Genomic DNA, 22,929 nt, shown 5'->3' on the forward strand with positions numbered 1-22,929 from the left:
GCGGGAAAGCTCTGCCAGGCTCTCATTCCGGGAAATCCTGAGAAGTTCATTGCCGTGGGAATTCCCAGTTTCCAACGGGGTGGGGATGGAATTAAGGAATTCCATCCTGTCCTGGCTATTCCCAGGATGGATCCCAGGACTGGGGGTGGGAGACGGGAGAGCTCCACACCCCAGCCTCCTGGGATTTGGGATCCTTTAGGGAAAAGTTTTGAATGTTTTGGGATTGGGATCTGCAGGGAGATGCCAGGAGAAAAGCAGGATTTGGGACAGCTCAAGGGTTAAAAGCAGCCTGGAATTTTAAAGAATTCCCAGGATTTTCCCTCTGCTGTTCCTTGTTTTCCTTCCCTGCTGCTCCTGGATTTTGCAGGAGGAGACTGGATCTCCAGGCTTTTCCAAGATCCAGGTTTTCCTGTTGGATTTCCCTGCGGGAACGCAGCACACACGTTATTCTTTGGGAATATTTTCCTGGATAATCCCACAGGTCTTCCAATAATTTCCTTTAATTGCCTTTGCCGAGGTCTGACTGCTGCACTTTGGGAGCTCCGGGATTTTGGGATATCACAATAAAATCTGGGATGAACGGGTTAAACACAGGATAAATCAATCCTTGGGAATGCTGAGCGGGATTTTCGGGATATTTATAAGCACTGGAATTGTTTTTCCAAAGGTTTTATTAAATTAATATAAATCACTGATTTTCTTCTGCTTAATAATAAAAATATTCCTGAGAAAACGAATTCCTTTGGAGATCATTGCTGATAATTCCAGAGTTTATTTACTTTGGGAGCTGCCGTGACGGGGGAGGAATCCGGCTGGGATTGGAGAGCCCGGAAAAACATCGGGAATCATCCCAGAATCATTCCAGGTCCTTCAACTTTTGAACTGAAATCCTCCCGTCCTCTCCAGTGCCAGGAATTTTGGGAAAACTGCATTCCAAAGGGGATGGAATGCCAGAATTCCGTGGGATCCTCTGGCTGAACCCATGGAATGGGCGATGCTGGATCTTGGAGCGGCACAGGGAGAGGATTTTTCCTGTTTTTTAACAAAAATCTCTGGATTTTCCTCAATTCTCTTCCCAGGAGAAATTAAAACTCTGTGTCCAGTTTTTCCATTTTTCCAAGGAAATTAACAGGAATATTTATTTGTGGAATGTTGATCCACACCAAATGCCAAAAGAATTTCAGACGAAATTGCAGCAAACCTCCCTCATCCCTCCTAAGCCCCATGGATTTGGAAAAGCTGGAAAAACGCGGGAATTTCAGGCTCCTCCAGATGATTTTATCCCTTTTATTATTATTTTTTTAATATCCTTTAAGTGCCTTGTGGAAACATTCAGGAATTTAGACTAAAATTGGGAATTCTCTGGAATTTAAAAGGATTTGAATCCCTCTCCCCAGTTCCCCATTGGAATCCATTCCCTGGGAAGGAAGTTTGCTTTTCCCTGGACTTGTTCTGCTGGATTTTCCCCACATGTCCCAGCATCACATTTCCACGGTTATTTTCCACCACGGATCATTTTCCACAGGTTGGGAATTAACTAATTTCCATCGGGTTGGGAATTAACTTGTTTCCTACAGGTTGGGAATTATTTCCAACAGGTTGGGAATTAACTAATTTCCAACAGACTGGGAATTCACTCATTTCCATTGGGTTGGGAATTAACTCATTTTCCACACGTTGGGAATTAACCTGTTTCCACAGTTTGGGAATTATTTCCAACAGGTTGGAAATTTGCTCATTTTCCACAGGTTGGGAATTCACTCATTTCCATCGGGTTGGGAATTAACTGAGTGACTGATTCGCCTCCAGACAGGCACACAGAGAAGCCCTGACCCTGCAAACGGTCTGCATTCCACCTGTTTTCCTGAAAGATTGGAATTAAGTGGATAAAAAGGGAGGGAAAATCCGGGATCGGCCGGGGCCGGGATTCGAACCCATGGCCTCGCCTCCACCACCGCCACCAGCAGGGGGCGCCCGCGCCTCGGGCCGCGCCCCTTTCCGCGTCGCCATGGTGGCGTGCCGTGCGTGATGACGTCACCGGCACCGTGCTCGCTGATTGGCGGGATTTGAATCTCACGGGCGCGCGGCCGCCGCTCGGCGCCAGCCCCGCAGCGCGAGCCCCGGGCCCTGTCGCGACAGCGGCGCCACCCGCGACATGAAGGCGGCGTGAGTGGCTCCGCAGCCCCGGGCGGGGAGGGGACGGGCGGCCTGGGGGGGCCCTCGGGGGGCAGCGGCTCGGCGCGGGGCCGCTCTGCGTGGCTGCCCTCTGCTCCCTCCCGGTTCCTTCGCCATCCCGGCGCTCCCCTCCCCTGCCCGCTCCTCCCGTTCCCTGGGCTGTCTCCCTGCTCCCTCTCCCCTCTGCCGTTTCCGGTGCCGCTGGTCCCGGCGGCGCCGTTCCCGGTTTCCCGGTGCGGCCGTTCCCGGTTCCCGTTTCCCCGGTGCGGCCGTTCCCGGTTCCCCTGACGCTCTCTCCCCTCAGTAAGGCCAGGACGCCGCGGAGGCCGAGGAAAGCCACGAACCCCACGCAGAAGGACCCGGTGGGGGTGAGTGCCGGGCTCATCCCGATTCCCGCCCCGCCGAATTTATTGCCGGGATTATCCCGGTTCCCGCTCATTCCCAGCTCTCATTCCAGCTGTATTGCCGGATTTATCCCTGTTTCCCAGTCCCAGGGTCATTCCCAGATTTATTCTCGGTTTATCCCTGTTTCCCTCACTCCAGGTTTATTCCCGGGTTTATCCCTGTTTCCCTCATTCCGTCTGTATTGCCGGGTTCATTCCCAGATTTATTCCCGGTTTATCCCTGGTTCCCTCATTGTCAGATTAATTCCCGGCTTTTCCCACCCTTCCCAGGTGTACTGCCCGGTTCATTCCCGGCCCATTCCCGGTTCATTCCCGGTTCGTTCCCGGTTTCCCCCCCTTCCCAGCTGTACTGCCCGGTTCATTCCCGGTTTCCCACCCTTCCCAGGTGTACTGCCCGGTCCATTCCCGGTTCATTCCCGGTTTTTCCCCCTTCCCAGCTGTACTGCCTGGTTCATTCCCGGTTCATTCCCGGTTTCCCCCCCTTCCCAGCTGTACTGCCCGGTCCATTCCCGGTCCATTCCCGGTTCATTCCCGGTTTTCCCCCTTCCCAGGTGTACTGCCGCGTGCGGCCGCTCAGCCGGGCGGACCAGGAATGCTGCATCGAGGTCATCAACAGCACCACGGTGCAGATCCACCCTCCCGACGGCTACCGCGTGTTCAGGAATGGCGAGTACCGCGAGGTAACGGAATTCCCGCCTGGAATTCACCTGGAATTCCTGCCCCCGGCCCTGGAAGTGTCGGTGGAGCAGCCTGGCTTAGCGGGAGGTGTCCCTGCCCTTGGCAGTGGGGTTGGCTTTAAGGTCCCTTCCTCCCAGAGTTCTGGAATTCCATGAATTCCACCCGGCTCCCGCTCTCCAAGCTTTCCCACGGTTTGTGGCGCTTGCAGAGTGCAAAATCCGAAGGTTTTCCACCCAAAACCCCATCTAGGACAAAAAGCATCGCTTCCTGATCTGTCAAATAGGTGGGAAGGACCTTAAAGCTCATCCCATTCCATGGGAATCCACCATCCCAGGCTGATCCAACCTGGCCTTGGGCATTCCACAGCTTCTGCCGGGTGGGAATCTTAGCTGGGGTGTGGAATATTTTGTTTCCAATTTCATCTGGAAAATTCCTACGGGAAGGGCATTAATGGGTCTTCAAAGGTTTAAATAAAACAGGCAAAGCTTAATTAATGAAGTGTTAATTTAATCAAACGAGGTTTTGTTCAGAAATTTGGAATTCAGCTATTTGCCTAAGGAAGAGTTTTGGTGGAAAAATGACCATCAAAAAATAAAATTTGTTTTAAAATTCATTAAAATAATTCATTAAAAAATAAAAGCAGTTTGAAATTTAGGACAATTAAAATTAATTTTAAAATAAAAATAATTTATTCATTTAAATAATTAATTTAAAATTACGATAATCCATTAAAAAAATAAAACCAGCTTGAAATTCAAGACTGAAAACTGAGGCTAGACTGAAAAAATATCCAAAAATAAACACAATTCCATGAGGGAGCAGCTCCACTTTGGCCACGGTGGATGTTCCTTTGCTTGGATTCTGGGGGGAGCTGAAAGAGAATTCCAGCCTTTAGCTGTCCTTTGGGAATTCTGTGCTCCGTGGGATCCCTCTGGCCACTCCAGGCCGTGGGGCTGGAATTCCAGGGTGGTTTTCCCTCTCTTGGCAGACGCAGTATTCCTTCAAGGAGGTGTTTGGCACGCTGGTGCCGCAGAAGGATCTCTTTGACGTGGTGGCCAAGCCTCTGGTGGAGGATCTGATCCGGGGCAAGAACGGTGAGCAGAGGTCCTCTCCTGTGTCCCCATTCCCAGGATTTCAGGGCTCCCGAGGTCTGGTTGGAATTGTGGCTCAGCTCCTCTCACCACACCCCTGGAAGCTCTTTCTGGAACGGGAATTCTGGGATGCTTTGGGTGGGAATGGATGATCCAGGGCTCCTGAGGTTTGGTTGGAATCAGCTTCTCACACAAAATGGGATTGCACTTCTCTTGGGCTCTTCCCTTGAAGAAATGAAGGAAAAATTGGAAAAAAAAAGGGTCAAATATTTAATTAATTAGGTAATTTTATCCAGCTGAAATTCCCAACCTGTTCCTGTTGTTCTAACAAGAGATTTCAGCTTGGAATTCCTTTGGGAGCTCTTTCTGGATAGGGATCCTGGGATGGTTTGGGTGGGAATGGATGATCTAGTTGGTCCCAAGGTTTGTTTGGAATTGTGGCTCCTCACAGCACACCCCTGGAAGCTCTTTCTGGAGTAGGAATCCTGGGATGGTTTGGGTGGGAATGGGTGATCCTGTGCCATGGAAGTGTTGTTGGAGCAGCCTGGCTGAGCAGGAGGTGTCCCTGCCTTTGGCAAAGGGATTGGCTTTAAGGTCCCTTCCCACCCAAAGCGCTCTGGAATTCCATGGATGATGCATCCACATCCCTCTCCCTGCTCTCCCAAGTTTTCCCGTGGTTTGTGGGAGTTGCGAGTTGTGAAATCAGCATTTTGGGCTTTTAGCAAAGAACATTTTCAACTCCCAAAAAAAGCAACAAATGGCAAAAAAGCACCATAAAATCTATGGGAAGGGCATTAAAGCTCATCCCATTCCATGGGCAGGGAAACCTTCCAGTGTCCCAGGGTGCCCCAAGCCCCATCCAGTCTGGAATATTCCAGGGATGGCACAACCCATGCCAGAGCTGGTTTGTGGCTCTTGGGGAGGATGATGGATATTCCCAGCTGTGACCACTTTGGATGGTGTGCAATATTTGAGGTGGGTTGGTTTTTTTTCCCCCAATCCCGTTGACTTCTCCCTTTTCCCTGCGTTCCCAGGTCTCCTGTTCACCTATGGAGTGACGGGCAGTGGGAAGACCCACACCATGACAGGATCTCCTGGGGATGGGGGGCTGCTGCCCCGCTGCCTGGCCATGATCTTCAACAGCATCGGCCCCTTCCAGGCCAAGAGATTCGTGAGTGCCTCCCCAGATCCTCCCCGCTGCCCCAAATCCATGGATTCCTGCTCCAAACCTGCCACCGGAGGGATTGGAAGAGGGAAAAAACCCCACACCAAGGTCCTCATTCCAAAAGGGTTTGGATTTCTGGGAATGCTTTTAAAGCACTCAGTGGTTTGGTGCTTATTGCCCAAGCCCATCCTGGGAAAAATCTGTTGAAAACACGTGGGGAGGAATCCAGCCAGGAATGTGTCAGTACTGATGGCCAAGGTGTTCCCTTCCTCATTAGCATGGGTGATTAATAAGCATATCTTTAATTAATTAGGTGGTTGTATCCCACTGAAATTCCCAATCTATTCCTGCTGTTCTAACAGGTGATTTCAACATGGAGGAAGCAATTCCAATGATTTTTTTTCCCCTGGAAACAGTGGGAAACACTGGTTTGGTGCTCCATATTTCCATATTATTCCACTCCATTTCAGTATTTCCCATAAAACAAAAAATGAATTGTCTCCTCATGAAATCAGGGATAGTTTTCCCAAGGCTTGCACTTGTGGTGCCTAAAATATACACTGAAATAATCCTGGAATTCTCATCCTTAGGAGCTTTTCTAAAACATTATTTTGCGGATTGTTTCTGTCAGATCTTGCTGGGTCAAGCGCCAATGAGGGGCATGGTATTAATAAATTAACACCAGCCTAATCAGACTAATTAATGAATCAAATAATGCTTTGTTGGGCAGCACCTGGATGTTGGAATTGGCTGAAATTCCTGCTTTTTCCCTCAGGTTTTCAAGCTGGATGACAAGAACGGGGTGGATGTGCAGAGCGAGGTGGAGGCTCTGCTGGAACGCCAGAGGAGAGAGGCCCTGCCCACCCCAAAAACTCCAGCTGGGAAGTGAGTGACTCTGGGAATAACAGAGGGAATTTGTTCCCTAGAAATGGGGTTTAACTTCTCTTGGGCTCTTCCCTCGAAGAAATGAAGGAAAAATTGGGGAAAAAAGGCAAATATTCAATTAATGAGGTAATTGTATCCCACCGAATTTCCCAATCTATTCCTGCGATTCTAACAAGAGATTTCAGCTTGGAGGAAGCCATTCCATAGTTTTTTTCTTGAGTATTTGACCTTTTACCCCAGGATTTTTGGCCTTTTCCCCCCTGAATTTCAAAGCGATCTTCAAGTTGATATCATCCCATGGGCAGGGTTATTAATCATAATAATAATTAGTAAAATATTAATGGGTAATGAGTGTGTTCCACGTGGTTTGAGCAGTTCTTTAGATGAGAAGACTTAGGCTCAGCCTAATTTTTGTACCTGTTAAGCCAGGATTAAAACCCTATGGTGCTGAGTAAGAATCCAGCTCTGTGAAGCCTGACCAAACTGAATTTTGGATTTCCCAAGCAAATCTGGTGAAGTTCAGTCTGGAGATATTTCCAAAGAACCATGGAATTCCTTCAGCTGGATCATGGAATTTCCAGCCGTGAAAGGTCCTCAGCTGAATCATGGAATTCCAGCCATGGATGTTTCTCAGTTGGATCATGGAATTCACCTAGCTGAATCATGGAATTCCAATCATGGAATTCCCTCAAGTTTTATAATGGAATTCCAATCATGGAACTCCCTCAGTTGGATCATGGAATTCCAACAATGGGCATGTCTCAGTCGGATCATGGAATTCCAGCCATGGAATTCCCCCAGCTGGATCATGGAATTCCCTCAGTTGGATAATGGATTTCCACCATGGAATTCCCTCAGCTGGATCATGGAATTCCAGCCCTGGAATTCCCTCAGTTGGGTCATGGAATTCCCTCAGTTGGATCATGAAATTCCAGCCATGGAACTCCCTCAGTTGGATCATGGAATTCCAGCCATGGAACTCCCTCAGTTGGATCATGGAATTCCAGGCATGGAAGTTCCTCAGTTGGGTCATGGAATTCCAGGCATGGAAGTTCCTCAGTTGGGTCATGGCATTCCAGCCATGGAAGTTCCTCAGTTGGATCATGGAATTCCAGCCATGGAATCCCCTCAGTTGGATCATGAAATTCCAACCATGGAACTCCCCCAGCTGGGTCATGGAACTCCCCCAGCTGGATCATGGAATTCGATTCCTGTCCCTGCCCAGGACCCCGCAGGAACGGGAATTTTGTGGAATATCGCGCGTTTCCCCTCCCAGCCCCGCAGCTCCGCTCTGAGCCGCCCCGGCGCGTCCCGGCTGCCGGGAATGCCATCCCCAATCCCCGTTTCCCGCAGGAGACAGCTGGATCCCGAGTTTGCCGACATGATCGACGTGCAGGATCACTGCCGGGCGGAGGAGGTGGACGAGGACAACGTCTACGGCGTCTTCGTCTCCTACATCGAGATCTACAACAACTACATCTACGACCTGCTGGAGGAGGCTCCCTGCGACCCCATCAAACCCAAGTGAGTTGGGAAAGCCGGGATTGGCCCAGGCTGGGCTTGGGAATCAGGGCCAAACCGCTGGGAAGAGGTTTGGGATGAGAGCAATGGGATGAGGGCAGGGTCTCTGTGTCCTATTCCGGCATCCACCATCTGCCTGGAGCTCACCAAACCCAAGGGAGTTTGGGAATTCCGGTATTCCCAGTCCTGGCAGGATTTTGTAGGAACTCCACCCTGGTTTTTGGTTCTGACCTTTGGGAGCTTGGCTCAGAATTCCTGGGAATCACTGTTAAACACACGTGGAAAGGGTTCCAGCCAGGAATGTTTCATTACTCATGGCCAAGGTGCTCCCTTCTTCATTAGGCTGCATGATTAGCAAGCAAATATTTAATTAATTAGGCAATTCTATCCCTCTTAAATTCCCAGTCTATTCTAACAGGTGGTTTCAACTTGGAACAAGCCATTCCATAGCTTTTTTCCCCTGGAAACAATGGAAAACACTGGTTTGGTGCTCCGTATTCCCCTATTATTCCACTTTGACATCAGTAATTCCCATAAAACCAGAAATTAGGGATATTTTTTAGGGATATTTTTTCCAAAGGTGTGCATTTGTGATGTCTAAAATCAATAGGAAAAGTCTGCAAATTCCACTTGGAATCCATGGATTGAAATTCCAACTCCATTAAAGGAGCCCCTCAATCCTGTATTAATTAAGGAGTGGTTGATTAACAAAGACTAATGACAGCAAAGCAAACTGGGAGCTGTCTCCAGGGTCCTCATTTCAGAAGGGTTTGAATCTCTGGGAATGCTTTAAAAACATTCAGTGTTTAAACACGGAGTGGTTTTAAAGCATTGTAAAATAAAATGGATTTTTAACATTAAAATTTGAATTAAAATTTTAAGCATTAAAATATAAAAAAATTAAAAGGTGTTTATTCCCAAAGCCCATCCTAAAAACAAAAAATCTGGGATTATTTCTCCCTCTGGAAGCAGCAGCGTGGAAAGATTTGAGGCAAAAATAAAGGATTTAATATTTTTCCCCATTTTTTTGGTAGGTGGAACAATTGCAACACTCCTGTGAGAAATGGAGACTTTGTGTATGTGTCCAATGTCTTATTCCCATTATTCCAGTGCTGTTTTCCTTGAGTAGAAGCAGAAAATTCCCTGCCTTTCCTTGCTTTCCTAGGAAGTCTAGGATGCTGTCCTTGCTTCTGTGTGCTTGTAGAAAAGCAATAGCTGCCACCAAAGCAATTAATTGCAATTAAATAGCTGCTAATTAGAGCAGTAGCTGGAGTGTCACTAATCCTGCCTGTGTGTCCATGTCCTGTATTCCCTCTTCCATCTTTTAGATGGATAATTGACCTTTTCCCTCCGAATTTTTGATGTTTTCCCCTCAGTTTTGACCTTTTCCCCCTGGATTTTGACCTTAGACTTGTGACATTTTTCCCTCCAAATTCTGAGTTTTCCTTCTGAATTTTGTCCATTTCCCCTCAGCATTTTTGACCTTTTCCTCTCAGAATTTTGGCCCTTTTCCCCATGAATTTTGACCTTTTCCTCTCAGCCTTGTGACATTTTCTCTCCAAATTCTGAATTTTTTCCCTCCAAATTTTGCTGGTTTTCCCTTGGAATTTTTGACCTTTTCCCCTCAGAACTTTGATCTTTACCCTCAGAGTTTTTGGACATTTTTTCCCTCAGAATTTTTGGCCTTTTCCCCTCAGACTTGTGACATTTTCCCTCCAAACTCTGAATTTTTTCCCTCCGATTTTTGACCTTTTCCTGCTGAATTTTGCCCTCCGAGAAAATCTGCATGGCAAGAAGCTGCGCAGAGAACTCCCCTCCACTGGGATTTATTTGGATTTTTTCCCCTCTCTCCCACTATCCCAAAGACCTCCCCAGTCCAAAATCCTTCGGGAAGACCAGAACCACAACATGTACGTGACGGGCTGCACTGAGGTGGAGGTCAAATCCACAGAGGAAGCTTTTGAAGTCTTTTGGAGAGGTAAAAATCTTGGAATTCAGGGCTGATCCCACATCCTTAAACATCATCCACGAGCAGGGAAATTCCGGCTGGATCAGCCCCATCCTTGGGATGGAGCATCCACAGCTTCTCCGGGCATTTAGGGCCTCCCCATTCCCAGCCCTTCCCAATATCCCACGGCTGGGAAACCCCTCACAGCCTGATGCTGGAGGGAACTGTGGGAAAGCAGCGGGAATTTTGGGAATTTGGGGTGTCTGAGCAGGGCAGAAGAAGCGGCGTATCGCCAACACGCAGCTGAACCGGGAATCCAGCCGCTCCCACTCCGTGTTCATCATCAAACTGGCACAGGCTCCTCTGGATGCTGATGGGGACAATGTGCTCCAGGTGAGTTCTGGGTCATTCCAGGAGAATTTTATGGAATTTACCTTGAAAGCAGCTCCCGTGCCTCAAGTCTGGAGGTGACAGAGTTAATCATAAAGTTCGGTGTTAAAACAGAGGGTGAAGCTGCTGGTTCCTTTGGTTTTCACCTTTTCCTTTGTTTGGGAATCTAAGATTTGGGGAATTGGAATGATCCGACAGCTTTCAATCCATGGCCCAAGGCAGAAAGGATCTGCCAAACATTCCAAAAAAAAGCTGTGCTGCTGTCTGGGCTGTACCAAACCCTCTGAACTCGTATCCAACACATTCTTTGGAAGTGGGTTTTGGGATGAGGTGTCCCCCAGCCCTTTTGGGGGAATCTGTAGGGATCCAGGATTTCTTCTGTATCCCAGGAAAAGGAGCAGATCATCCTGAGCCAGCTGTCCCTGGTGGATCTGGCGGGAAGTGAGAGAACCAACAGGACCAAAGCCGAGGGGAACAGGCTGCGGGAGGCAGGTAGGAACACCCTGGAGCACCCTGCTAATTAACCCTGCTAATTAAGCTCCTGCTAATCCTGTCTCCTAGGGAGGAATCCCAGGAATTCTTGAAGTGCTCTGTTAGGATCAGTTAGGATTTGATGACCTCAAATCTTCCCACAAGTTTGCAGCAGCACTTCTGCCACTTCAGTTAATTAGAGCAATTATTAACAAATATCGTTAATTAGGCAATTTATTCTTCTGACTAATCTGGGAACATGATCCAAGGGCTGCTCCTGGAGTTATTTTGCCTTGTGTTTGCTTTTTTTAGGCAATATCAACCAGTCACTGATGACATTGAGGACGTGCATCGAGGTTCTGCGGGAAAACCAATTGTACGGAACAAACAAGGTGGGCAGCCCTTCCCTGATTATCCTTGGATTTCATCACCTGGATAAGGAAAACTCACAGGGTTTTCACTGGCCTTTATTCCCAGATGGTTCCATACAGAGATTCCAAACTGACTCATCTCTTCAAGAACTATTTCGATGGGGAAGGGAAAGTTCGGATGATCGTGTGTGTGAATCCCAAAGCTGAGGACTACGAGGAAAGCCTGGTAAATTCCCTTTTTCCATTCCCTCCTGCTCTTCTTTTCTTGTTTTTTCCTGGATTCTTTTACTCCAAGAGATATAAGGATTTATAATTGTTGTTTGAGCCCTTCAATTATAATTCTGTGGGATAAATCTGCTCCCCAAGTCTTGTTTTTGCTGTTCATTTTACACCTGCTCCTTGCTTGGAAAGTGGGAAAAGTTTTCCTTCCTCACAGAATTCCATGGAGCCATATTTGGGTGTTTAATCCCTGCTATTCCAAGAATTCCAGCTGTCTCTGCCCGAGCTTTTGTGGCACCTTGTGGGGAGGTTTCTGGAAGATCCCAAACCGTAGCTGGGAACTCCTTGCGATTCCAGCCGGATAATTCCTCCTTTCCCACTCCAGTGACCCAATCCCAGCTCCAGGTGCTCCTGGTGTTTTTTTCCCTGTTTTCTTGCAGCAAGTGATGCGTTTTGCAGAGATGACGCAGGAGGTGGAGGTGGCCAGGCCCCTGGACAGGCCCCTGTGCGGGCTGACGCCGGGGCGGCGCCTCCGGAACCAGGCATTCCGGGAGGAGCTGTCCCGCAAGCTGGAGCTCAGGGGCGGCCCCGTGGGAGCAGGTGAGGGCTGGGACGGGGAACTCTGCTCTGGGAGTGTCCACCTGGGAAAGGGAAGGATTCAGGGAAAATTTAGAGAGCCTTCCATGGTCTTAAGGGGCTGCAGGAGGGCTGGAGAGGGATTGGGGTAAGGGATGGAGGGGCAGCACACAGGGAATGGCTTCAAATTGGAAAATGGGAAATTTGGGTGGGATATTGGGAAGGAATTCCAGGCTGTGAGGGTGGGGAGGAGCTGGGCTGGAATTCCCGGAGTTTCTGTGGCTGCTCTTGGAGCCCTGGAAGTGTCCAAGGCCAGGTTGGAATGTGGGACAGTGGGAGGTGTCCCTGCCCATGGAACGGGATCACTTTAAGGTCCTTTCCAACTGAAACCATTCCATGATTCCAGCAGAGTTTTCTGTTAGGAATTAAAGGCTGGGAATTAAAATTTAAACCAATTCCACTGAGCCTTAACTGTGTCAGGCTGAACCTCAGTGCCCTGGGAGCTGCTGCTCTTCCCTCTGCAGTGTCCCTGTGGAGGTTTCCAAGGAATTCCACGGGACTGGGACAAATCCATGGTCCCAATATTGCAGCTTCTGACAGGAAATTGTGCCAAGGAAATTGTGGGATGTTCAGGACCAGCTTTTTGTAAAACAAGGAATCAAGGATGTCACATTTAGTCCTTTCCCATCCCTCACCTCTTTGGAAACCCATAGCTCCCATCAATCATTCCCAGTTTTCCACGATCCCGCCCCTCGTCCGTTGGAATTTTCCCATCCTGCTGACGGATTTTCCATCCTGCAGGACCAGAGGAGCCATCTGCTGCTGAGCTGCTCTTCCAGAGCTTCCCTCCCCTGCCTTCCTGCGAGCTCTTGGACATCAACGACGACCAAACGCTCCCAAAACTGATCGAGGCCCTGGAGCAGCGCCACAAAATGAGGCAGATGCTGGCAGAGGAATTTGCCAAAAACGGTAGGAATTTGCCCCAAATTGGAACATCAGAGCAAAACTCAGATTTGGTGCCCTTATTATTCCTCAAAGGATCCCCCTTGCCTCAATTTTCTTGTTTAGATTGATAGTTTCAACCTTTTTTAAGGAATTTTAAGCTTTAAATTTGTTGGCAAAAAACAGGGGTTTGGATGTTCTGGGGATAAGGGAGAAGATTAAAGATAAAATAGAAAATATCTGAATTCTCTTCCAGTTCTTGCCTTTAAAACAATGCTGCAAGAATTTGACTCCAGTGTTGCATCCAAGGAAAATTATATCCAAGGAAAACTGGCTGAGAAGGAGAAAACCATAACAGGGCAGAAGACGGAGCTGGAACGGCTGGAGAAGAAGATTAAAACCTTGGAGTACAAGGTCAGTTGGGTCGTTTTGGAGCACAAATCCCTTTTTTTTTTTTTTAATGGATTATTTGGCAAATTCCTTGCCATCAGGAATAAATATTTTGGAGGAACTTTTACTGAAAATTTGTTGGCTTTTTTACAAAGTGAGGCTTTTAAAGCAGCAAAATCAGCGATTTAGAAGTGAAAATTGAGATTCCCCAGGAAATACAAGCAGGAGTTCCTGGATTAGAAGGTTGTGTTCCCACCCAAACCCTTCCTCTCTTGCTGCAGATTGAGATTTTGGAGAAGACAGCCACGATTTACGAGGAGGACAAGAGGAACCTGCAGCAGGAGCTGGAGAGCAAGAGCCAGAAGCTGCAGCGGCAGGCGTCGGACAAGAGGAGGCTGGAGGCCAGGCTGCAGGGAATGGTGGCTGAGACCTCCCTCAAGTGGGAGAAGGAATGTGTGAGTGCAGGAATGGGGGGAAAGCGGGATCAAGTTATCAGGAATTTGGGGTGTGGGAATTGAAGGGAAAGGAAAGGAAAGGAGTGGAAGGGAATGGAAAGGAATGGAAGGGAAGGGAAAGGAATGGAAGGGAAAGGAATGGAATGGTAGGGAAGGGAAAGGAATGGAATGGAGGGGAAGGGAAAGGAATGGAAGGGAAAGGAATGGAAGGGAAAGGAATGGAAGGGAAAGGAATGGAAGGGAATGGAAAGAAGGAAAGAAAAGCGGAGGGCGGTGGGCTCAGGCTCTGCTCCCAGGGAACAAGGACAGGAGGAGACAGAAAACAGCCTCAGGCTGTGCCAGGGCAGGCTCAGTTTGGATACTGGGAATATTCCCTCATGGAAAGGGTTATAAACATTGGAAGTGCCCAGGGAGGTTTGGAATCCCCATCCCTGCAGGTATCCAAGGAACTCCTGGATGTGGCACTCAGGGCTCCAGGCCGGGGTCAGTCCCAGCTTGGCCTCGCTGATCCTGGAGGGCATTCCAGCCTCCGCAATTCCATGTTTCCCACTGCTTTCCCTGTCCCTGCAGGAGCGGCGGGTGGCAGCCAAGCAGCTGGAGATGCAGAACAAGCTGTGGGTGAAGGACGAGAAGCTGAAGCAGCTGAAGGCCATCGTCACTGAGCCCAGAGCCGAGAGGCCAGAGAGGCCATCCCGGGAAAGGGAGCGGGAAAAGCCTCTCCCGAGATCCGTGTCTCCTTCCCCTGCTCCCGTGAGTCACTCCCAAACCTGCTGGATTTAGGAAACAGCGTTTTTAGGGATTAACTTCAGGGATTTCAGTCATTAGTAGCCCCCAAGCACAGAGTTGGAGCAGCTTGCTTTGAGTTCCTTGTCTGCTGTTTGTTCTTCCTCCATTCTCCCACCTCCTGATATCCTTAGGAACAGGAAATCCCTGGATCTGTCTCTCCCTGTGTCTCACTGATGTTTCCCTTCTTCCCAGAGCTGTGGTGTCCCTGCTGAAGTTTGAGCCCTGAGTTGGAGCACCTTGAATTCCTTGTCTTGTCTCTGTTCATTGTTTATCCATTCTCCCACCTCCTGCTATCCATAGGAACAGGAAATCCCTGGACCTGTCTGTCCCTGCATGATGTCCCTGTTTGCACGACGCCTCCTGTGTGTCACTGATGTTTCCCTTCTCTCCAGAGCTGTTGATGTCCCTGCTGAAGTTTGAGCCCTGAGTTGGAGCAGCTTGAATTCCCTGTGTCCTGTTTGTTCTTCATCCATTCTCCCACCTCCTGATGTCCACAGGAACGGGAAATCCCTGGATTTGTCTGCCTGTCCCTGTTTGCTTGGAGCCTGCTGTGTCTCACTGCTCTCTCCCTTCTCCCCAGAGCTGTGGTGACCCCGCTGAGCTCGGGGACAGCCGGGGGGCCTCGCGGCTGCCCAGGCGCTCCAACTCTTGCAGCAGCATCTCTGTGGCCTCCTGTGTGCTGGAGTGGGAGCAGAGGGGCCCTTCCTGCGAGCCAGCCAGCATTCCCAAGTCCAAGAATAAAGCTGGAGCAGAGCCAGGCTCGGCCTGGCCCAGCCCTGCCAGGAGGAGAGGGGTGTGCTGGAGCCGAGTGCTGGAGGTGCCCAGGGATAGAGAGGAGCTAGAGCAGGAAGAGGATCCGTGCTGCAGGGTTAGTCCTGGCCTAGTGGGGCTCAGCCTGGCTTAAAGGTTCTCTGAGCCTGAGCCTGGCTCTGTCCTCGAGCCTAACGTAGAGTAGAGCTGTCCCTAATGTGTCCTGCTGGTCCCAGACTGAGCCTGGCTGCTCTTGCCACCCTCTTGGTGTTTGGAGCTTCCTTGGAAGTTGAGAATTCCCACTTTTAGGGAGCTCTGAGGTGGCCGCGCTCTGCTCTAGCCCTGGGTGTCCTCATGTTTTTCCCTGGTGTTTCGTTTTTCCCTGGTGTTTCGTTTTTCCCTGGTGTTTCCCTTTTCCCTGGTGTTTCCTTTTTCCTGGCATTTCCCTTTGCCTTTCCGTCTTCCTCGTGTCTCCTCCAATCCCTCCTGCAATTTCCCAGCTTCCAAGGTGCTTCTGGGAACTTTTCCTGCCTGGAAACATTCCTTGGATAAACCTCTTGTGTGCCTCAGCTTTAATTCCCTTCCCTAATTCCCATTAAACTGGGAGCTCTGATTCCATTAATTATTTGGCTCCTTGAGGATTCAGTCCAAGAGCACTTTAGGAAAACAGAGGGGGACAATCTCTTCCTTTGTTCCCTCCTTCCTAGGTGTGGAATGCAACAGATTGGATAAAAATTCCCAAGAAACAGGACTTGACATGGAATATTCCATTCATAATTTGATCCCCAAAAAAACAGGAGATGGCCTGGAATATTCCATGGATAATTTGATGCCAAGCTCATGGTGGTGCCTTCAGGATTCAATCCAAGAGCACTTTAGGAAAACAGAGCAGGACAATCCCTTGGGCTGGTGCTGTGAGTTTGGAAATTTGAGAGGAGCTTTCCCAAACTTGAGGAGACTTAAGGAATGTGACAGATTGGACAACACTGGGATAAAATTTCCATTAAATAGGAATTGGCCTGGAATATTGCATGGATAACTTGATGCCCAAAAAATAGGAGTTGGCCTGGAATATTCCACCGATAATTCAATGCCAAGCTCTTGGTGGTGCCCTCAGGATCCAAGCCAAGAACCAAACCTTTGCCACACCCATCCCATCCCTTCCCATCCATTCCCTGTTCCCATTTCCAGAGCGCTCCGGTTCTCATTCCCACTCTCCATCATTCCCAGAGTACTCTGGTGGCGCCGCTGCAGCCACGGCGCTCTCGCAGTGCCAGGGAGCGCTGGGTGGATCACTGGCTCCCATCCCTCCCATTCCCTGTTCCCATTCCCTGTTCTCATTCCGTGTTCCCATCATTCCCAGAGCGATCTGGTGGTGCCGCTTTGGCCATGGCGCTCCTGCAGTGCCGGCGAGCGCTGGGTGGATCACCAGTCCCCATTCCCTGTTCTCATTCCCTGTTCCCATCATTCCCAGAGCGCTCCGGTGGCGCCGGTGCAGCCGCGGTGTTCCCGCAGTGCCGGCAAGTGCTGGGTGGATCACCGGCCCCCATCCCTCCCATTCCCCGTTCCCATTCCCTGTTCTCATTCCCACTCTCCATCACTCCCAGAGCGCTCCGGTGGCGCCGCTGCTGCCGCGGCGCTCCCGCAGTGCCGGCGAGCGCTGGGTGGATCACCGGCCGCCGTCCCACGTGCCCACGGAGACGCTGCTGCAGCCGCGCGTGCCCAGGGCCATCACCGTGGACGCCCCCAGCGAGCGCGCCCTGGCCCGCTGCGACCGCTACCTGCTGACCCACCAGGAGCTCGCCTCCGACGGGGAGATCCAGACCAAGCTCATCAAGGTGACCTTGGGGGTCTTGGGAATGTCGGGAATGTTGCGTTGGAATTGTCGAGGTTTCGTTAAAATTACCCAGGGAGTTCCTGGATGTAGCACTCGGTCTCCGGGCTGTGGGCAAGGTTGAGATCCAGACAGAGCTTCTCAAGGTGCCCTTGGGAATCTTGGGAATGTTATTGGAATTGCTGAAATTTCGTTAAAATTACCTGAGGAATTCCTGGATGTGGCACTCCAGGCAAGGCTGAGATCCAGACCACCGAGCTCATCCACATGACCTTGGGAATGTTGCATTGGAATCACTGAAATTTTGTTAAAGTTACCCAAGGAATTCCTGGATGTGGCACTCGGTACTCCAGGCTTGGGGCAAGGTTGGGATCCAGACAGAACTCATCCAAGTGACCTTGGGAATTGTGGGAATCTTGGTTTGGAATTGCTGAAATTTAGTTTGGCGTTTTCATGGTTGGGTTCCATGATTTGTAGGATCCCATGATTCATGGATCCCATGGGCCATGAATCCCTTGATTTGTGGGATTCCATGATTTGTGAATCCTATGGATTCTATGATTTGTGTGGATCCCATGGTTTGGGGATCCCATGATTTTTGGAATCCCTTGATCCGTGGATCCCATGATTTCTGAATTTTCCTGTGGAAGAAGGCAACAATCTATTGGCAGTGAAATGGGAGGAGCTTATTTGTGTCCATATCTCTTTGGGCTGGAATTCTGGGATGAATCTCAGTGTTGTTCCTGTCCCAACCCCGCTTTTCCTTGTCCTTTTCCCATTCCAGGGGGATGTGTTCAAGACCAGGGGTGGTGGCCAGGCCGTGCAGTTCACAGACATCGAGACCCTCAAGCAGGAATCTCCCACTGGGTGAGTCCAGCCTCTGGAATCCTGGAATTCCCAAAATTCCAGCTGTGGAACCTCGAATTTGAGCTTCAGGAGTCCTGGAATTCCCAAGGTTCCAATGATGGAACCTTTCATTTGAGCTTCTGGAATTGTGGAATTCCAGGTGTGTGCATGGAACTTCTTCCAGGCCGGATGATCCAATGGGAAAATTGAACTCCAAAATCAAACTTGGAGAAATTTGTGGATGCTGGTGCTGCTGGATCCAAGATTTATTAAGGAATACTAAAGGGATTTTCCAGTGTTGGAATGTGGCAAATTCCATGAGGTTTGTGCTGTAATCCCACAAATTCCCGTTCCAGGCGGAAGCGCCGCTCGTCACCTCCCAGTCCCGACCCCGCCGGGGACGCCGCGGACTCGGAATGGACGGATGTGGAAACCAGGGTGAGCCGGGAATGTCACCCTGGGAATGTCACCCTGGGTCCTGGAATTCTGGCCTGGGTCGGGTTGGGAGGGAACTTCAGCTCATCCTAATCCAGCCATTCCATGGGCAATTCCCGCTATCCCGGGCTGCTCCGTCCAGCCTGGCCTTGGACGTTCCAGGGCTGGGGATCCAAACCCCTCTGGATGAGGATTTGGGAATGGTGGGAAGCAGCGGATCCTGACTGTGGTGTTTTCCCAGTGTTCCGTGGCCGTGGAGATGAGGGCGGGATCGGCGCTGGGACCGGGATTCCAGCACCACGCCCAGCCCAAGTGAGTGCTCCTGGAATTCCTTCCCGACAACTTCCAAACTTTGGGAATGCTTTCCCCCCTGGCTTTGCTGCCCTTCCTGCATCAGATTTGCATTCCCAAGTGGAATATCAGGAATGGCAGTGGGAATACCCTGGATTCCCTCTTCTGCCCCTTTAACCTCTTGCTCACATTATCCATTGGAGAATTCCAATTTCTCGGGATTGGGAAATTCCAGTTTCTCAGGATTGGGAAGTTCCAGTTTCTCAGGACTCCAATTCCCTGTGGGAGGAGGGAATTGCAGTGGAATTCCTGCTAAAATTCCAACTGCATAATTATGGAACCACTAAGGAGTCCTGGAGAATTCCCTCTTTCCCAAATTATTCATAAGGCATCCCTAGGAATTCCAGCTCCATGACCAGCCCAAGGAAGTGCTCCTGGAATTCTTTCCTGACAACTTCCAAAATTCAGGAATGTTTTCCCCCCAACTTTGCTGCCCTTCCCACTTTGGGTTTTCATTCCTGGCTGGAATAGGGTCGGGAATGGCAGCAGAAAGGCCCTGGATTCCCTCTCCTGCCCCTTTAACCTCTTGCTCACATTATCCTTTGGGAAATTCCAATTCCCCGTAGGAAGAGGGAATTCAGGAATTGGAATCCAACTTTGTTTGCTGCTCCTGCTGCCTAAAAATCCAAGGAAAACACCGGATTTTTTGGAGTTTCCTTGGATTAAATGTTGGATTTTTTAGGAGGTGGGTGGGAGTGCAAAAACCTGGAAATGAGGAGTTGGCTGCTCCCAAAATTCCTCTGGGTGAATCCTGAAAGTTCTCTGTGGCTCTTTCCCGTTGCAGGCGCAGGAAGCCCTGAACTTTTCCTGCTGGAATCCCGGATTTTCCCAGCCTGAGGAATGCTCTGCTGCCACTGCTCCTCAGGAACTGCTTTGTGCTCATTCCCAGAGGTTTTTAGGGAAGCTGGGAAATGGCTCCATTGGTGATCCCAAAGAACTTCTGGATGGATCTGTCCTTTTCCATAGATTTAGGGAAATCCTAAAGGTCCCTCTGGAATTTCGAATGGAGCTGGATCCTTACAGACAGTGCCAGCAGGCTTTTCCCTGGGAGACTTTTCCAGTGTTTTCCCAGTTTTTTAGTCCCAAATCCATCTTTTCTGGTCATTCCCTCTCTTTTGGGAGACCCAACCGCTGCTATTCCGAGCTGCAGTCCAGCACTTTAAGGGTGTTTTTGGCCATTCCCGATTTTACTGGAAGCAGGAAAACCTTGGGAATTGAGATTTCTTCTGGCAAGAATGAATTTAGAGTATTTAAGTGTGTCACTGAGCTGTCAGAACATTCCAGAGTCACCCAAAATCCTGGGAGCAGTGGGAATTCACATCCCAGCTGCTTTCGGGGTGTGAGGGAATTCTGGAATGTTTTCCATGTGGGAATGGGGGGAAAGGGGATTTCCTCACAGATAGGGTGGGAATTGGCTCTTTGTGTGTCCCTGCAAGGTGTTCAATAAATCCTTTTATTCCAAACCCTCTCCCTGGTTTTTAGGGAATTCCAAGGGGAGCAGCATCCCTGGCTCTGCAGAAAGCTGGGATCAGAGGTGTTTTTTGGGATGGTAAATCCTGGGATCTGCTTGGATCCTGAGGTGGGGTTGGGACAATTTTACCCTCAGGTCTTCAAAGGGAATTTGGAGACATTTGGGGCCATATTGAGGGATTGCCTCGATCCAAGGGCTTCCAGCCCATGGAAGAGCTTTTCTTCCCAAGGTTTGGAATCCTAAAATCTCAGAATGGCTTGGATTGGGATTGGAAGGGATTTTAAAGCTCATCCCAAGGGCAGGGACACTTCCCACTATCCCAGGGTGCTCCAAGCTGGCCTTGGATATTCCAGGAGTCCAGGGGCAGCCACAGCTGCTCTGGGAATTCCAGCCCAGACAGGAATTCCTAATTCCCAATATCCCAATATCCATCCCTGCCCTGGCAGTGGGAGCCATTCCCTGTGTGCTGTCCCTCCATCCTTGTCCCCGTCCCTCTCCAGCTCTCCTGGAGCCCGTTCAGGCCCTGCAAGGGCTCTGAGCTCTCCCTGGATCCTTCCCTTCTCCAGGAGAACATTCCCAGCTCTCCCAGCCTGGCTCCAGAGCCGAGCAGCTCCGGGATCTCCTCTGGAATTTCTCCAGGAGCTCCAGGTCCTTCTCCTGCTGGGACTCCAGAGCTCAGGGGGGGACAAAGGGAGAGCTTTTCCAACCCCCCCCGGAATTCCATGAGCTCCAGAGGCGGCTCCCGGCTGGATCCGTGGGAAGCAGCTCTCCCGGAGCGCCGCTAGATGGGGCAGGAAAACCACGGGAATGGCGCCGCTTCCCGAGCCTTGCCCTGGGACAGGGAATGTCCCTGCTCCCATCCCTCCTCCTGGGAATGTCCCTGCTCCCCTTCCTCCTCCTGCGCCTCTTGCCATGGGAGGGTTGGGATTGGGGTTGGGATAACCACCAGGAATTGGTGCTGCTTCCCGAGCCTTTCCCAGCGGGAATCAGGCTCTGCCCTGGGACAGGGAATGACTCCTTGGAAAATCCCAGCCTGGACAACTTCCCTGCTCCCAAACCTCTTCCTGCCCCTGTGGGAGAATTGGGATTGGGATTGGGATAGGAGTAACCACCGAGGAATGATGGGAAACTCTGGGAAGGGCTCTTATTTGTGGGATTTAATGAGTTCATTAATCGTTAATGAGGAGCCATCTCTTGGATTTGGATTCCATCATCCCGGTGACAAGGTAAATCCTGCTGGGAATATTCCTGTGGAAAACTGGGATGTATGAGGAACTGATGCTCATGGTGACGGTTTAGATACAGGAAAAGGTTGAAAACTGGGAATTCTGAATCTGCTCCCTTGGATTTGAGAATTTTATTTTTTAATCTTATTTTACTTTTATTTTTTGCTCTTATTCTTATTTTTAATTCAATTTAATTTTCTTTTATTTTAAAATTTTTCTTATTCTAATTATTTTAATTTTTATTTTGATTTTATTTCTATTTTGATTTTCATTTTTAAATTCTGATTTTATTTCTATTTTTACTTTTATTTATTTTATTTTCCTCCAAAGCCCCTGCAGACGGGATAAATTGGAGGGGAAATGTTGGATTTGCAGCTCCAAGATCTCCAGGTTTTCCCATGCAGATCCTGGTCCCAATCTCTTTAATTCCAGGGGAAATATCCCTTTATCCCAATCACTTTTATCAGGACAAAGTGGGCAGCAAAATCCAAGCTTTTATCCCAAAAATCCATCCCTGGAGCACTGGAATTGCAACGAGTGCTTTTTCCATGAGGTGTCAGTGTGGCACCGGGATTCTCATCCCTGTTTTCCTGCAAACCATGGAAAAGGCTCCTTGGATAAGCAGCGAATCCCAGCTCATGGCATTCCATGGGTGGAGCGAGGGTTTGATCCCATTCCATGGGAAGGGATCATTCCGGAGTCAATCCCGCTCTGGCTGTTCCCACCTTGTCCCAAACTTCCATGCCGCCACATCCCAGCTGGGAATGCTCCTTCCCTCATCCTGGAAAAAACAAGCAGGAAAAAGGAGTTCCCTGGAAAGGGGCTTGGGACAAGGGATGGAAGGACAGGACACAGGGAAAGGAAAGGGGGGTTTAGATGGGATACTGGGAAGGGATGGTCCCCTGGGAGGGGCTGGGTGGAATTCCCAGAGAAGCTGTGGCTGCCTCTAGATCCCCGGAAAGTTCCAGGCCAGGTTGGATGGGGATTGGAGCACCCTGGGATAGTGGGAGGTTCCCTGCCCATGGAATGGGATGGGATTTAATCCCTTCCCACCCACGGCATTCCATGACATTCCCATCCATGGATTTGTCCCCAATGTCCTTAAAATGCCTTTAAGTGTCCCAGAGCCACTGGGAACGATTTTCACATTCCAGCCAGGCTGCCCTTGGTCATAATTCCACTCTTTTCCTAAAATCCCATCCCAAACCTTCATTCCCGGTAGGATTTCTTTAAAATCCCATCTTGAGCCTTCATTCCTGGTAGGATTTCTCCTTGGTGCTGATAAATGTCCCCATCCTGGCTTTTCCCACATTCCCTGAGCTCTTGGGAAGCAGCAGATTGTTCCAGGGAATCGGGAGCTGGGAGCTCCTGCTGGAGCCATCCCGGTGTGAATTCCCAGAAATAATCCTAATGGGAAGCGACGCTGTCGGCTCCCATCCGTCAGCCCTGGCGGAGCCAATTGGCTCCGTCCCTTGGAATTATGGAAAGGATGGAGAAAATGGGAATGTCCTGAGCTGTTGGGAGCTGCCAAGAGGCTGCTCCATGGGAA

General features: G+C 49.8%; 1 protein-coding gene across 4 annotated transcripts; it reads left to right on the forward strand.

Moving 5' to 3' along the window:
* The first annotated feature begins 2,043 nt into the window (after window positions 1-2,043).
* On the forward strand, window positions 2,044-20,146 carry KIF23 (kinesin family member 23). 4 transcript variants are annotated; one of them, XM_030955565.1, is made up of 24 exons: window positions 2,044-2,166; window positions 2,480-2,543; window positions 3,131-3,259; window positions 4,246-4,351; window positions 5,383-5,519; window positions 6,289-6,398; window positions 7,752-7,922; window positions 8,954-8,995; window positions 9,785-9,897; window positions 10,139-10,260; window positions 10,647-10,749; window positions 11,041-11,120; window positions 11,206-11,325; window positions 11,759-11,918; window positions 12,696-12,863; window positions 13,093-13,250; window positions 13,508-13,681; window positions 14,252-14,431; window positions 15,048-15,335; window positions 16,825-17,055; window positions 17,836-17,918; window positions 18,254-18,335; window positions 18,574-18,644; window positions 19,468-20,146. In XM_030955565.1, exons 1-24 carry the CDS (start codon window positions 2,156-2,158, stop codon window positions 19,481-19,483), a joined length of 2,919 nt encoding a protein of 972 aa, XP_030811425.1. In that variant the 5' UTR covers window positions 2,044-2,155; the 3' UTR covers window positions 19,484-20,146. The 4 variants fall into 4 exon arrangements, with proteins under 4 accessions (XP_030811425.1, XP_030811427.1, XP_030811426.1 ...); XM_030955567.1 differs by lacking the exon at window positions 15,048-15,335; XM_030955566.1 differs by lacking the exon at window positions 8,954-8,995.
* The last annotated feature ends 2,783 nt before the right edge of the window (window positions 20,147-22,929 follow it).

The sequence above is a fragment of the Camarhynchus parvulus genome, chromosome 10, assembly GCF_901933205.1.
Source record: "Camarhynchus parvulus chromosome 10, STF_HiC, whole genome shotgun sequence".
NCBI lineage: Eukaryota > Metazoa > Chordata > Aves > Passeriformes > Thraupidae > Camarhynchus > Camarhynchus parvulus.